The following is a 15,017-nucleotide window of genomic DNA, read 5'->3' on the forward strand; positions in this document are numbered from 1 at the left end:
TGGTGCCTCCTCGTTGCCTTCCTCTACGCCGCCGCGGCCGCGGCCGCCGCCACCGCCGTCGTCCTCGCCGCCCCCGCTCCGCGGGACCGCGACGCAGGTGCGGCTCGAGCGGACGTGCTCTTGATATTACTTGAAGAGAGACCGAGTACGCTCTTCGAAACGACAATTCCTTCAAAAATCTATATATTCAGTTAGATACTTTTAATTTTGAATGTTTTTTCTTAATTCGTACTTTATACTCGTTAGATATTATATCTTAACTTTTTTTCAGCAATAGGATGTTTGGATCCATTTACCATTCCAGACTGGTTCAATGGAACGAAGATCAATATGCTATTTAATAAAAAGATGAAATAATTTTATATATGTACAAGTATATGAAAGATTACAATATTTTATAATAGGCGATGTACTTCTGATATTACAAGAAAATTTTATAGCATTATCAGCGTCTTTTGAACGAATGATTTTAAGAAACATTTTCTTTTTACCAAATAAATACGTTTTTTATTGCGGAATACAATTTGCATGTAAAATTTGCAATTTTTAATATCTCTTTTCGGTATTAAACGTGCATTATAATTTCGTTATACACTATATATGATAAACAGTAAAATTTATAAAAAAAATTTATGTGCTTGGAACTTTGGAACAGGGTGAGATTTCAAATGGCGACAGCACTGGTGCGCTCTTATCCCTCGCCCCGAGGCAGCGGCTCACGAGCGGAGTACCGACCGCGAAGAGAAGAAGAGAGACGGATAGATAGAGTGGCGGAGATAGATAAGGTTTCCAGCGAGAGATAGATCGAGAGAGACAGAGAGAGAGAGAGAGAGAGAGGGAGAGTGAGTGAGTGAGTGAGTGAGTGAGTGAGTGAGTGAGTGAGAGCGAGAGAGAGAAAGGGCGGGAAAAGAGGGAAGAGAGCGTCTCTGCACTGTATATGCACACGTATACAGAGTGTACCGAAGGTAACATCGACCACAATAGCGCCGATTGATTGTCGAAGGTCGGCCGTCGGGAAAAGTTAAGCTTTACAATCGTCTAATCGCCTTGACGACATCGTGTCGCACTCCACTAAACAAAACCCGCCCTCTCGCTCTCCTGTCCTCCCTTTGGCCCATCGCTCCGAACCCTCCACGCATAATGCGTATATGCACACGCCTATACAGTGCGGATCGAAGATATCTAGGATGGTTGCGGGGGGCAACGCGTTGCGGCGAAAGCTCCGCTCGCATTGGAACTCGAAATTTCGCGAAACACAAAATTTAAATTGGGAGATAGTTCTTATGCTTACTCTGCTATCGTTATCCTTTTTTAAATAACATAAGCACCGTTTGTCGGGAGCGTCAAAGAAGCTTATATTTTATACAGTCGATAAATTGATGGTGTACGCAGAATACAATACGTCGTCCGATATGATAATACAATTTCTAAGCGTAATTTAATATGTCGAGCGAAGCGGCGATTAAGCAGATTATATACTTTTTATCATTCTCTTTATTTACCTTACAAATTCGTATAGCGTCGTGTGTCTCTAGCGCGGCTGACTTGCACACGTCGCGAACGCCGAAAACCGGCGGGAAAAGGAAACGATAAAATCGGATAAATTCGGAGTTGAATTCCACCTCTCCTCCGTGTCCACAAATCGTGCACACGTGTCGCCAACTGCCCGACACTCCAATCCGAAGTAACCGGCGCAATTCTCTTCTCTGCGTAACGCGAGGGAGTCTCGTAAAAGGGCGTCCGAGGGGGACAGATTTCTTAGCGCGAGCAACGAGGGTATAGTTTTCGATAGACAAATACCTTCACGCTAAGTGCCTTCAGTGAGGGGAACCCCGAAACGCGTTCACCCTAACACCGCGATACGAGCGATCGAGCGAGCGAAACGAGAGAACGAAAGACAGAGAGGGATGAAGTCGGGTTCTCTCGAGTAGGGGAAAGGGCCGCGACATGGGGCCGAAGGGGGAAAATATTTTTATTAAAAAAGGCGCGTGAAGCGGGAAGGGAAAGGAGGCGGGAAAGATCATGGCGGTCCCCGGCGAAGCCGCATTAAGCCATATTTCCGTTGCTGCGATCGACGCACGCAAACTGGAAATTAATTGCATTATCTCGTACAAAGGAGAATTGTGAGAAGAGATGCAATCTCGTGAACGTAGGACGAAGAAGGCAGTTCGAGATACTCGGATTGTTTTATTTAACCGCTGGACAGCTTTGATTAAAAAAGAATTGCTGTATTTTTCAGGAAAGTTGTTTTATGTAGTACGAAAAGGAAAGTTCGTAAACAATGGTATAATGATCTCTTTTTCGCATCGCATTTCGTAAGTCATTCTTTTCTATTTAGAATGATTTTTTGTTGTCCAAATCAAACGTCTTCTTCCGTGCGGTGTATGCTTTTATATTTTTTTGCTACATCGTAATCGGAATTTATTGTGACCCGAGAGACCTGACGGTGCCTGCTTTCGTATTTACTTGCGCGTCTTTAAGGCAAAGACGAGGCAAAGTACGTTCGCCAAGGTCGGGTGGACCATGCCGATGCGTGGCCGCCGCGTAAAAAGGCAGACGATGCGTGCACAGGCAGAGGAGCCAACGTCACTGACCGTGGATGCACGCGAGACTCGCGACAATTTTGCGCGTGACGTCGCGTTTCGGCCCTTCGGCTCGAAAAGAACTCACGTTACCTTGAATCCGGTTCTCGAAACCTCGCGATTGTGCCCGCGATCGCTCGCACGATACACCAATGAATATTCCAGAGATAAAAAGAAGAAGACTCCCGCGGGGAGTCTTTGCCGAGAGGGAAAAAAAAAAGAGAGATCCTTTCTTTAAAATTGCCCTTACGTGTATCGATCGCGAGAGAGCATTAAATTGTCATCATCATCATCCTTAGTAATTGATCTGTGCGAAAGAAAAAGTACTGACGATAAATGTTCGCGGAAATGCGCGGGTCCGTTTGGTTCTTATGACTTTGACCGCTAATTTTATTACGTATGTAAATTACTTCTATGAACCCCGAGTGATATGGTTAATTATATTTACACACACACACACACACACACACACACACACACACACACACACACACACACACACACACCGTGCGCAGTTTTCTCGATAGGATCAAAGAGCGCGTTGGCCACGGCGAACGGTGTAAGTTGACAGACGAAAGAAAAAATCGAACAAAGACGCGTAAGAGGCAGTGAAATAGAGAGAAGAAAAGGTATTGTTAATGTAAACCGCCGCGAAAAAAAAGAAGTATATACTTACGCACAAATATACAAACATCCTGCTGACTTCGCGTTTTAATAATTCATGCGGAGTGCACGCGACGAAGTTTCGTGCGTCGAAGTTTCGCCAAAAAGATTTTAGTTTAGCCGAGAAACTAAGACTCCTCTGCGGTAGGTGCACGTACGCGTGTGTATGTGTGAGGACTTGGCGAACCGTGCAATAAAAACTTCAGCTGTCACGACCACGAAGCACTTTTACGCGGCGTAACGTATAATTCCAGGGAAGGACGGTTTCCCGTACGTCGGGCATATTAAACTTTATTGAAATAATATTCCACGTGATTGTTGTTTAAAAAAGTACCTTAATCTGACCGGGTATTTGGATACTGGATTTTTCGTGAAACTTATGTCACCCAGGACCTCAGAGTCAGAAACTTCCGCAACAGCTGATCGTCATTCAGCACGTCGCAGTTTTTGCGACGAAATGTGCGTCGATGAAAGAGCCATTTAAGCGTCTGCAACGTAAATGCGCTGCGTTACCGACCGTTTATCGGAATCTCCGAGTCTGCGGGACATTTTAACAGAGAGCAGTATAGTTCGCGAGAGCGGACTCGAAGCGGATATTAGACAGAGCGGCATTGAGCTCTCCGCGTGATTATCAACTTCGTCCGCTTTGCCTACATAAATCTTCCCAGTCTTTATTTTATCTTCCTGATTCACTGTTCGGAAGAGAGATAATAAGATTTGATAGAGAAAGAAGAGTTACTTCAAATCGAGTCTGTCATCTTTTGCAAATTTTTATTTGCAATGTAAATCTTTTAGAGAATCTCAGTTAAAAATATCGAACATATCTTTTTTTACAATAAAATTTTTATTCAACTGTCTTTATTTTTTGATGCATGATCCATGTATTTTAACGTGAAAATTCCAAAAGAAAAAATTAACTGTATTGCAATGATCCACGTGATCAGACTAAAAATACATCGTCATTTTCTTGCTATGTATAGAGATCCTCTTTTGGAAATTTTAATTCATGCGATAGCATTGCTCGCTTTTCCTTCCTACGTGACGTCTACTCGGAACTTCCACAGTGTAGGCTGTCTTGGACGTCACAACACGGGTTTCCTAGTTACGCACCTACGCACCTCCCTCTTCCTCCCTCATTCTCTCTCTCTCTTGATGCGTCAATGTGTAGGTTTTCGCTCTTTCATCTCTCACTAGACGTACGTACGCCTACCTCTCCTCTTTCTCCACCAACGCGAGCGTAGAGATTACGCATTCTACGTCAAGCATTATATTTATAGCTTAGTCCCAGGGCCCGACTTTATCAATCGTCATAATGACATATTCACCTGTGGAAGTTCCCGATATCACATTCAAACATAGTAGCACAAAACTGATATGATTGTTAAATTCAAAGTTAATAATCTGTGCAACGTCACGGGGCGTACCGTTATATTTGATTTTTAGACCGTAACCTCCGGGCTTAGCCTAAAGTAAAATAAAGAACTAGCCCACGCGAATTCACTTCCGAACGATGAATTCGCTCGTTCGAATTTGGATCGCGTAAACAACTCTTGCCTTAAAAGAGTATTGTAAACATCAGAGTCCAGAGCTCGTTTCAAAAGTGGGGAGAGAGAGACGATAACACAAGTTACGCAGTTTGAATCTACATCTACGTACTATTAATAGCATCAAATTGCAACTAGATAATGATTGTGAGCACCTTATTTTTTCCTCTATTAACAGAAAAACTGTTCTCAACTCCGTTTGCAGTTGCGTCAGCGTAACACGAGTGATTTTTAGATACTTATTTTCTCATCTGGAAGTTCCGAAGATATTTACCTTTGGAAAAATAAGGAAAATAGGAAAGTCCTCTTTGACTATTATACATGCATATTAAAATTTTCGAAGCTCATCTTTTCCTGTCGTTTCAACGCAATTATACAGAAGCGAAAGATTAAGCTCGGACCGTCGACAAAACCGTTAGACAAAATTTACAATAATACGTAATAATAATAACTCTTTGAAGAAACGTTCGTAGCGGACGTTAGATGTTTGCATCCCGCCGACTGAAAATAGAGACACCGTCTAATTCTATGCCTTGCTAACACCTTGCGAGACCCACGCAGTCCAGCCTTCATTTGCGCTCCGTTTGTTGCACTCCCCTGCGCTTTGTACATAAAGCTCGCACACGCAACGGACACACCCCGCGGGAGTAAGATCTTCGAGGAAGCGCCAATTGGATTACTCGCGAAATATTAATAAGCTCACCGGAGGCTCGAACCTGGTGCAAGTGACGTGGCACCGATGACGGTTACGTCGCTTTCAGGGAATTTGGTCTACGTGATTTCCTATAAGATATCTACCGAATAGCTTGTAGTTACTTTCTTCTTATCAGAAACGAAGTAAAAATAGCTCGGGAGAAGGAGTATTACTTCGCCCTCGCGATAAAGCGCCAAACGGTTGCATCGCGCTGGGCGGCCATAAAAAAAATTAACAAAAACTTTTTGACCGCGTGTATTTACATTGTTCTTAATCGCGGTAATGGTACAAATGCAATAGTGTTGTCGTAACACTCGAGTGTTTGCGTTATCTCGAAAAAATGTGTACGTTGCGTCAGATGTTCGAATGATAAATCTAGATTCCGACAGGGGGTCGCTATCGATTTAATTGCGTTCATCTGCGCTCAAGAGGGTGTCGAACAGTTTTCACGTAATATTAACGAGACGTTTGGGCATTCCTCGTTATTTTTCATTGAAAAAACTTTTAATGAATGCGCGACGCGCACGTTTCTGACTCATGCGAGCCACACGTGACACTTTCTGCAAACACCGGGGTACATATTTATATTCTATGTGCAGTGGGAATCTATCTACGTAATTAACGTAAGTAGATTAATTTATGGTTTACCTCAAGTCATAATTTACGACGTATAGCGAAATTTGCTTGCGAGCGTTTTGCGCAACAGCGCTGGGAGATAAAATTTGCGCGAAGCGCGTCTCCCTAAGGAGACGACGTCGATTAAATTCCGATTGACCCGACCGGCGATTGAGTCAACCGGCGGAATTGCCTACGGTGCTTCTATACACTTGGTCGTTTCTAATCTATCTTTCAAACGAGAAATCGTTAATCTTCTGGGGGTTAACTAACAATTAACAATGCCCTCTCCTCTCTCTAACAGATCACCGTAGATATTACTTGACAAATATAAATTGTCAATTTAATTAAGTTAATCGAGGTTTGATCGAAGTCATCCTGAGGGTAGGGTTCTTCTCTTTCCGAGAATGGCGGATTACGCGATTATTTAGCGAATCGAGCGGATCGGACAAATATCTGTCACCGGCGATCGATAACGTCCCCCCTCCCCTCCCCCGTCCGCGTAAAATGCTTTCGGCATATATCACGTTCGTACGTATGTACGTACGAGCTTAGCCATCGGCACGTTCGTTGGAGTGCGTGGATCGCGCTCTTTTTCTCTCTCTCTCTCGCTCTCTCTCTCTCTTCGATAAAGGCACCAGCGGATCGAGGTGTCCGTCCAGTCAGTTCTCGGACTTCGATCGGTAAGCCGCGTGCCGCGCGTGGATCCTGCCGATCGTCAGGTCAGCACGCCGTCGATCTCTCCGATTGATCTCGCCCGAAGGGATCGCTCGCGTCGCCCGGAGGTGGAAATGAAATAATTTCGCGGAAGTGTATACGAGGAAATCGGTTGAACGAGCGGGAAATTTCTCGGGAAGAAACCGCTGTGTCGCCGTGTCGAGAGAGTTTAAACTCGGATATCGCGCCTCGACCGAGGGAAAAAAAAGAAACGACAATTAGGACCGAGGATCAGGCGATTGAGTACGGGCGAGCGTGCGTGTAAGTGTGTGCGTGTACACATAATCCGTGGATAATCAGTCGCCGTGATAATCAATCACCGCGCCGGTGTGTTTCATAATTTTACCTCGGGAGGAAAAGAGAGCCGATCGCGCGCACGTGGACGCCGCCGTCGTCGCGACAGCGAGGATCTACGAATTTCTACGACACACGTAAGTGTCCGCCTTCTTGACGGAGACGCGCGTGGAGACGTCAGTTTCGAAGGCCGGTCCTGAAAGTCGGAGAGAAACGATACGAGAAGCGCTGAAAGTATACAAGTGTGCGTATCATGCAAATCCTTCAACTTTAATTCTCATTATAGGCCGGAAACCGTAAAACTCGGTCTACCTGTATTTTCAGCGCGTCACGAGTTTATAGGAATGAGTTAATAGGCGGAAACTATCGCGCGGGGCTTATCGATAAGAGGTTCGTTTCTCGTCGCTCTTTAGCCGAACCGCTTCCCCGGATAACGAGGTGGTAGCGGGAATTGTGCAGGTCAATGACCATACGTCATCGGTTGCTTGTCATCTCGGCACTCCTTCCTCCGATTCTCGAAAGTGACGTCTCCGTCGCGCCGGCGAGGCCGCGATTAATTCGATCCGAAGTAGCTGCGCACAATATGAGCGAGAATTCTCGCTTCTCTCGAGGTCACGTCTTCAAAAGTCGTCTCGACTTAAGCCTCGCGCAGACACACGATGTTGTTGCCTCGCGACGACGAAATTCAATCGATAACGATAACATCTTCCTCCTTGACACTCCGTAGGTGTTTCGGATCGCGGAACCCGGGCAGGACTTTCCAGATGACTTAATACTCACATCAACATCGAGGCAGTAAGAGAGAGAAAGAGAGAAAGAAAGAGTGATTGATGACACGTGCATCCGTACGAAGAAATCGCTGAAAGAGGTCGGTGTGCGTACGCGGACGGGCGCTTCGGTAAGAGCGCGAGATAACGATATGACAGGTGATCATCGGAGAATCGTCCGATAATCTCGCTAGTCTTGACTCCATAATTCTCGAGAGCTACGGATTTATCTGTCTAACAACTTGCAAAACAATCCGGTTAATCAAACATACAAGAGGAGAGAGAAGCGGAGAGGAAGACTGACTGAAATCTTTAATTTAAAAAAAAAAAAAAAAAAAAAAACCCGGCATCGGTCAGGCGAGTAACGCCCGCGTTACACGGAAGACTTATCGGCTAGTCCAACCAGGGCGTGACAAGATAAAGAATGTGCAAGATCTAGAATAGACGATATCGAGGTGACGAAAGAGCAGCGGAAGCTCCTATCCCGCCTAAATGTCGCCGAGACAAGTGTCGCCTGAAGTGGCCGCTGGTAGCATCCGGAGCAAGGTCGAACTACCATTTTCCATTCGCAAGGTCTAGCAATTGAAAAAAATCCAAAGTTCGATTATGCTGAAGGCGGAGCGTTTGACGCGCATTAATTTAGAGGTTGACGTAATATAAATCCCGAGCGCGAGAGAGACTCGAGCACGATCGACACGATAGACTCTGATAAGGCGCAACTAATATCCCGTCCAGGATGCGGCTCATTCGCGTCTGCGTCCTTTTCACGTGTTTATTGACGGCAATTGCAACGTGCGCGAGTGACGTGGTACTCACCATATATCCCATCCCATTGGTAAGTACATCCTCGACATTTATGACACCCCAAACTTAGCCTTTGCATTTATTTATCTGGATGCCTCGCGTGTTTCGCCCGTCTCTTCGCGGTGAGTTTATATTTGGATCGAGTGCCACTATTGATACCGCAATTTCTTGATATTATCCAGATAACCCGCGTTGTAAAAGCTTTACGCAGATACCTTGTTTTGCGAGGTTGCATAAGGAATTGAGAAGCTGAGAAAAACAAAGTGTCTAAGCGAAGAGATAAGCGTCTCATCGAATGCAAATCGGCAACTCTTGCTAATTGACGTAAACACTAGAAAAACTGCGATCCATTCATTAGTTTATGAATTACGATGTTACGTATTGTTGTTTACTCAACGATTTATCCTCATTTACGTATACTGGTTTGCAGTAGTTTTGAGGTTGTAAAAAAAAAAAATTTCAAATTTTCTTCGCCGATTTCGAATCGCAGTACATGTCAAATTGATTTTTATAAGTGACAGCTTTACAATCTTTGTCATTCATTTACGTAATTATTCTCTTGTTTACGCTCGCGACACGTCTCAAAACTGCATTTTCTCCGAATTAGCGTTCAGATATCAATAACGTCATTTCAACAACATTCGGCAATCGCCAAATATTTTCGATGTCTTCGTTTTAGCAAAATGAAACCGTAGTGCCGGAGCAGTATAGGGATCTGCCGCTGGTGGGGAAATGTTGTCCCATAGGCGAGGTCCTCGCAAAAGATGTGGACGGGAATACCGTTTGCGCCTCCACGAACGACTCGTCGACGGTGTCTTTTTCACCCTTCTTCTGCAACTTCAATCAAACCGGCGCGCTGGTGCCCGGTGACGAATACAAAACGTTCGCCGCTATCGTGGGAAATCCCTGCGATAAAAAGTATGTATATGAGGAACACGAAGAAGAATCTGTAAAGATTTGGACGACCGAATCTGTCGAGGCAGCCACGTTACAAGCTAAATTGCCGAAGGTCGTCCGTTACATAATATAAAATGTATAGACCTCGTACTATCGATATCCTTATCAATGAATCGGAACATCGGTTGACCATATTTTGTGATAAGACTCCGTTTTCGTGTTCTGTCGAAATTGCCTATCGACTGAAATACCAAATTATCAATTGTGTAACATTTGGACATCTAACAGAGAACAATCACGTGAAATATTCTTATAAATTTTATATAACCTCAGGTATATCTTGTCACATAGAATCATAAAATGGATTTATTTATAACATCTTTGACCGGAAAAAAGTGTAATTGATATTGTTTATATTGGTTCCTCGATTTATGCAACCTACTGTTACTCGACTTATCTGTTCTACGTAGGTTTTTTTATTAAGATTTATATAATTTGCAATACAAATGAAAAAACATAAGAGGAAAATCCATACATATTTTCAAAATAATGTATTTTACATACTGTCACAAAAACAATAATAATGAAAATAAAAAAAAGTTTCAATTTTATTTGTGTAGTTACTGTATTCCAGTATTATACTCTAAAGCAGTCAGTGTCATAGTCAAATAAGAACTTTTATTACTAATATAGAATAATTTCAATAAATAGTGTAGGAAGATATATTTTCTGACCACGCCTACAAAAGATCGCGTATAAACAGTACCGTGTATATCGAGGGATTAATGTTACTTGATAACTGCACTCTCGATATTGCATTCTTCAGATACTCGACATATTGAGGAGTAATTGTGTAGTATGTTATTGAAAATAATTTACAAACTGTTTGAATCGACGCGCGCACTCATTGCCGTCTCTATGCGGCAGATAACATATCGTCAATAATTTTTGTTTTTCAATAAAAAAGAAGTTATAATCGTACCGTGATAATCGGCGAAGATGAAATCATAAAGAGACGTTTAATCTCACCGGATGTATGAGCACGGTGACAGATGACAGTGACATCGCTATTGTTCACGAGCTATTGATCAGGAATATCGAGTACTGACGAATAATGTAACAGCTTATCAATTACACTTGTATAAATAAAAATTATAGCGCACAAATCCAGATTTATAAAAACTTAAAAATGTTTGATCTTGAAAGATATTATTTTTCGCCAGGAAGTGCAAAAGATATTTCGAGAAGAAAAATAAAGTCTGTTTAAATGTACAAAATACTAACAGATTTTAGAATAAAAGCGTATACAGATGAATACAAATATCTATGTACATGTAAAAAATATTTTGCACTTCTTTAATTAAATACCAGATGTAACTTTTAAATAATTTCTTTACAGATAATGTTATTTTTCTATTGAATAATTAGCAAGATAAAATTTTATAGTATTTTTGTAACGTGGTGGATCGACAAGATCGGCGGACCGAATAGTATTGTTCACGAATTTTTGTGAGACACGCTGAATACACAGACACGACGTTGAGGAGCGACATTCAATGTCTTGTATGATAAATAATGTTTCATTCTGTTCTTCTCCACCGTAAAATGTTATTGTGATTTCCGTAGTAATTAGACGAGAGTTATTTCCTCGTGCACAAGCAAAACTCGTTTCTCATGGGCGACCGATTACAGAAACGCGTTTCTCGGAAAGATCTTCTGTCGCGATGTGTGTATCCTGGTGTGCCGGTATTCAAAGTAAATTAAAACTTCATTTACTTTGAATACTTAACTCCGAAGCACCTTTCTTGAGCCAACGCTCCTCGGAGTTTGCACACATTCGCGCACGTATTTGACGAAGCAGTTTTCAGGTACATGCTATTCCCGGAGGAAAGCAGCGAGGATGAGTTTTATGTATTGATGAATGGTTCAATCTTCGCCCCGCGAATCGATCATGTGCCGCTTATGCTGATGCCCGGCAAAGATTACTGCATGGAGGTTGTGCCCGAACTTGGACTTAGGGCACTCGTCTGTTTTCAAGGTTTGTACTGAAGGAACTGAGGTGAAACTGAAACTGAAAGTTCTCTCCTCAACTATTTCTGTTTTTTATCCACATCTACCTAGTAAGCAAGAAACACTAAAATAATATTTAGAAATGTTAATTTTATGTGTATTTTAAACACTTCAAAGATAATATTGTGTAAACATTTTAGAAAGATTTAACGCATGATTTTATTTCGAACCATTGTTAAAATGTTTTAAAAATATTATCTCCAAATCGTGGTCCCACAAAGTTTCTTCATATATGATATATTTGTGTGTGAAAACGTTACATGTTACTGAATATCGTTGTAATAACATGGGTTAAAGATAGCAATGATTTTATGCTTATATTTTGTATGAAAATATTTAATCTTCATTGATAATTCTTTGTAGAATGCCTCTGTGGAATTTCAATCCAAGAAAACCATTTACATAATGATTCATTTATGCAAAAAAATTCGTATATCACGAAAAATTGACAATTCATGGATTTCGTTTAGTATCTCTGCACTTAAGTCTCTTAACGTAATGCAACGATTACAGACGTCGCTGCCCCGACCACGGATACTCGGGTTATCATTTACGCCTGCGGGCTCCTGATCTCAGTTCCCTTTTTGATACTCACCATCGCGGCGTATGCGATAACGCCGAGGTTGAGGGACGTCCACGGCAAAGCCCTTTGCCATTATTGCGGTTGCCTGGCACTGGCCTTTACCACTTTGGCCATTACGCAACTCGCGAGCGCACAATTATCGCCTCAAGTCTGCGTTAGCATAGGTAAGATAATTAATTATCAACGTGGGACAGCGTGACACCATTAGATACAAAAAGTACAAGGAGTTACAATTTTTAGAAAATTATGACTTTTCAAATAGAAAAGTTTGAATTTCCTTTCGATTACGCGCTGCTGCCTTTAATCGAATTGATTGCAATAGCATCGTTATAAAAATTGGAACGTAAACAGTAATAAGTTCTAATTAATAGTTTACAAATCTAGTAGTTAAAGAGGTAGTCTCTTACAATTTGAGCATTAAACTTTGGGCTGTCGCTTTTACTGAACGGGTATAATTTCGGCGGCGTCGGATAGCGCGCGGCAAATTTGCTTTAGGAAGCACGCGAATGACAAGCGGATTGATTGAGAGACTTGCGATCGGCGGTCGTTTTCAGCATTCATCATCCAGTTCTCGTTCGTGGCCTGCTTCTTCTGGCTGAACGTGATGTGCATCGAGACATGGTCGCTGGTACGTCATCACGTGAAGCAACGCGCGTACAGAAGAATTCAGCCTAAAACGCTGTTCTTCTACTACTCGATATGGGCCTGGGGCCTCCCGGCGATCCTCCTTCTCGTCTCGATGGCGATGGATCTCAGTCCTACAATACCCATGACCTACGTCAAACCCGCTTTCGGTAGCGAGAGTTGCTGGTTCAAGTGTGAGTCATTTGCATTCGTAAACACGCGTCTCTCATCATCACGATCTCGCTATCACGAATACACACACACACATACGTGAAGATTTCAAAGAAGCTTCATATTTTTCAACAATTATGTAAAATAGATACGTACGATTTAATCGTTATACGATGGCTCTAACACTTTCTCTATAATAAAGAGTTATCGCAATTCAAGCTTGCCATTTTTTCCCTCTTTGCTTAAACATTTTAATATTTAGGGAAGTCAGATATTAATTATTATCGCTCTTCCTGTAGCCGACGCGGAAGCCATGCCGTATTTCTACGTGCCGGTCGGGCTCCTTCTGTTGGTGAACATGATTCTCTTTATCATCACTGCCGTCAGGATCAGCCGGTACCAGCAGGAGCTCGCGCTGAGACGCTTGGCAAGGAACCAGCATGCCGATCGGGAGGATCAAAGACTCTTCCGCAGGCTCAAACGGATCTTTATCGTTTGCCTCGTGCTCTTCTTTCTGATGGGTCTCAATTGGATGATGGAATTAATCTCCTGGTCGGTTGGCGGTGATCCTTTCGACTGGACGGCGTTCGATTTGGTGAACGCCCTCCAGGGTCTCCTCATCTTCGGTTTGTTCGTCCTGAGAAGACCCATAAGAGACATCGTCTGGCATCGAATACAGAAGATACGGGGAATAAACACCACGGAACTGGACGTCGGGAGCATGGACCTGGCGCTACTGCCCGTGATAAACGGCGATATCAGACAGATCGTTTAATCATTCTTAGGAAAAAAGAGTTCTTAGAACGAGATTTATTTTTTTTCGAATGTCAGAGGACGTTGCATTTAATGCAGGTAGTTGGTCGAAGTATATCGGCCGTGAATTTGAAGCGATCGATAAACCGATAGACTGACAGAAGAAAGGAGCCGGAATATGTGGTCTCACGACGATAATAAAAGTTATTTTAACTTCGTTGTATGCAACGGAGCGGCGAAACGGAGCGGCCTTCTCGATGTTCACGTGAAGAGACCAGGGAATATATTTATGCAATATCGTCACGAATCACTCGAGAAACCGATTCAAGTCAACACGAAATTAGCCCGCGGGATCCAACGCGCGGAACTTTCGCCCGAAGGAGATTATTTATATTTAATTGAATCGCAATCGTTACAAATAATAGTTCTAGTCTCTTTTTGCAGTGTAACTATAATCGTAAATATCAATATATGTGGCGTATTTTAATTTCGAGTAAAATACATCCACAGAAGGAACTTACAACGTGACTTCGCGCGCGTTAAATTGCAGTTAAATCGCGACGTTATGTGAAAATTATTGTTTTTTTCTGCAAGGTAACGCGCGTTACACAACATTACATTATTCGTCTCCACAAAGTATAGCAATATGCTACGACGCGGTATTTCTGCGTGAATTATACAACCGTGGGGAAACGGACGGACCTCATTCAAGGATCTCAAGTGATAAGAATGCAATCGGCGCGCAGTTGTGTGAGAACCGGCTGTAGTTGTAAATTGATGTTTATCAAGAATGCGACTTGTTAGTAATAAATATGCATCACAAGTCGCGGTGCTGCGATGGTACTTGTGTAGTTCTTCAATTCAAGTCAATGTTCATATCGATAAAGTAGCATTTATACCTTCGTACTTACGCGTCGCTTATTGTCGAACGACACATGATGTAACAATAATATTGTGTGAAACTTTTCATCTCTCCGGCATGACTCGTTATATTAATATTACAAATAAATTCAAATAAAAGAGCAGAATATTGGATAGTATAATACGTCAAAACATATTTATACACAATTATAAGTGCGTCACAACACATTAATATGTACTGGATTTTACTAAAGTGGAAAACTGGTTTTACACATTAATATTATCACGTTGTTGTATGTTTTATATGTAGCTAGCATACTATTTATTGTCGTGGTAGGCATTAATTTATTAAATAAATCACACGGCGAAACAAATGAG

At 42.4% G+C, this 15,017-nt stretch overlaps 1 protein-coding gene across 2 annotated transcripts; it reads left to right on the forward strand.

Moving 5' to 3' along the window:
• The first annotated feature begins 60 nt into the window (after positions 1-60).
• On the forward strand, positions 61-15,013 carry LOC105837469 (G-protein coupled receptor Mth2). 2 transcript variants are annotated; one of them, XM_036286911.1, is made up of 8 exons: positions 61-145; positions 272-7,246; positions 7,837-8,711; positions 9,360-9,598; positions 11,446-11,615; positions 12,161-12,394; positions 12,785-13,048; positions 13,325-15,013. In XM_036286911.1, the coding sequence occupies exons 3-8, from the start codon at positions 8,613-8,615 to the stop codon at positions 13,798-13,800; spliced, it is 1,482 nt and encodes a 493-aa protein (XP_036142804.1). In that variant the 5' UTR covers positions 61-145; positions 272-7,246; positions 7,837-8,612; the 3' UTR covers positions 13,801-15,013. The 2 variants fall into 2 exon arrangements, with proteins under 2 accessions (XP_036142804.1, XP_036142803.1); XM_036286910.1 differs by having other exon boundaries at positions 92-190.
• The last annotated feature ends 4 nt before the right edge of the window (positions 15,014-15,017 follow it).

This window comes from Monomorium pharaonis, chromosome 5, assembly GCF_013373865.1.
Source record: "Monomorium pharaonis isolate MP-MQ-018 chromosome 5, ASM1337386v2, whole genome shotgun sequence".
In the NCBI taxonomy this organism is placed as follows: domain Eukaryota; kingdom Metazoa; phylum Arthropoda; class Insecta; order Hymenoptera; family Formicidae; genus Monomorium; species Monomorium pharaonis.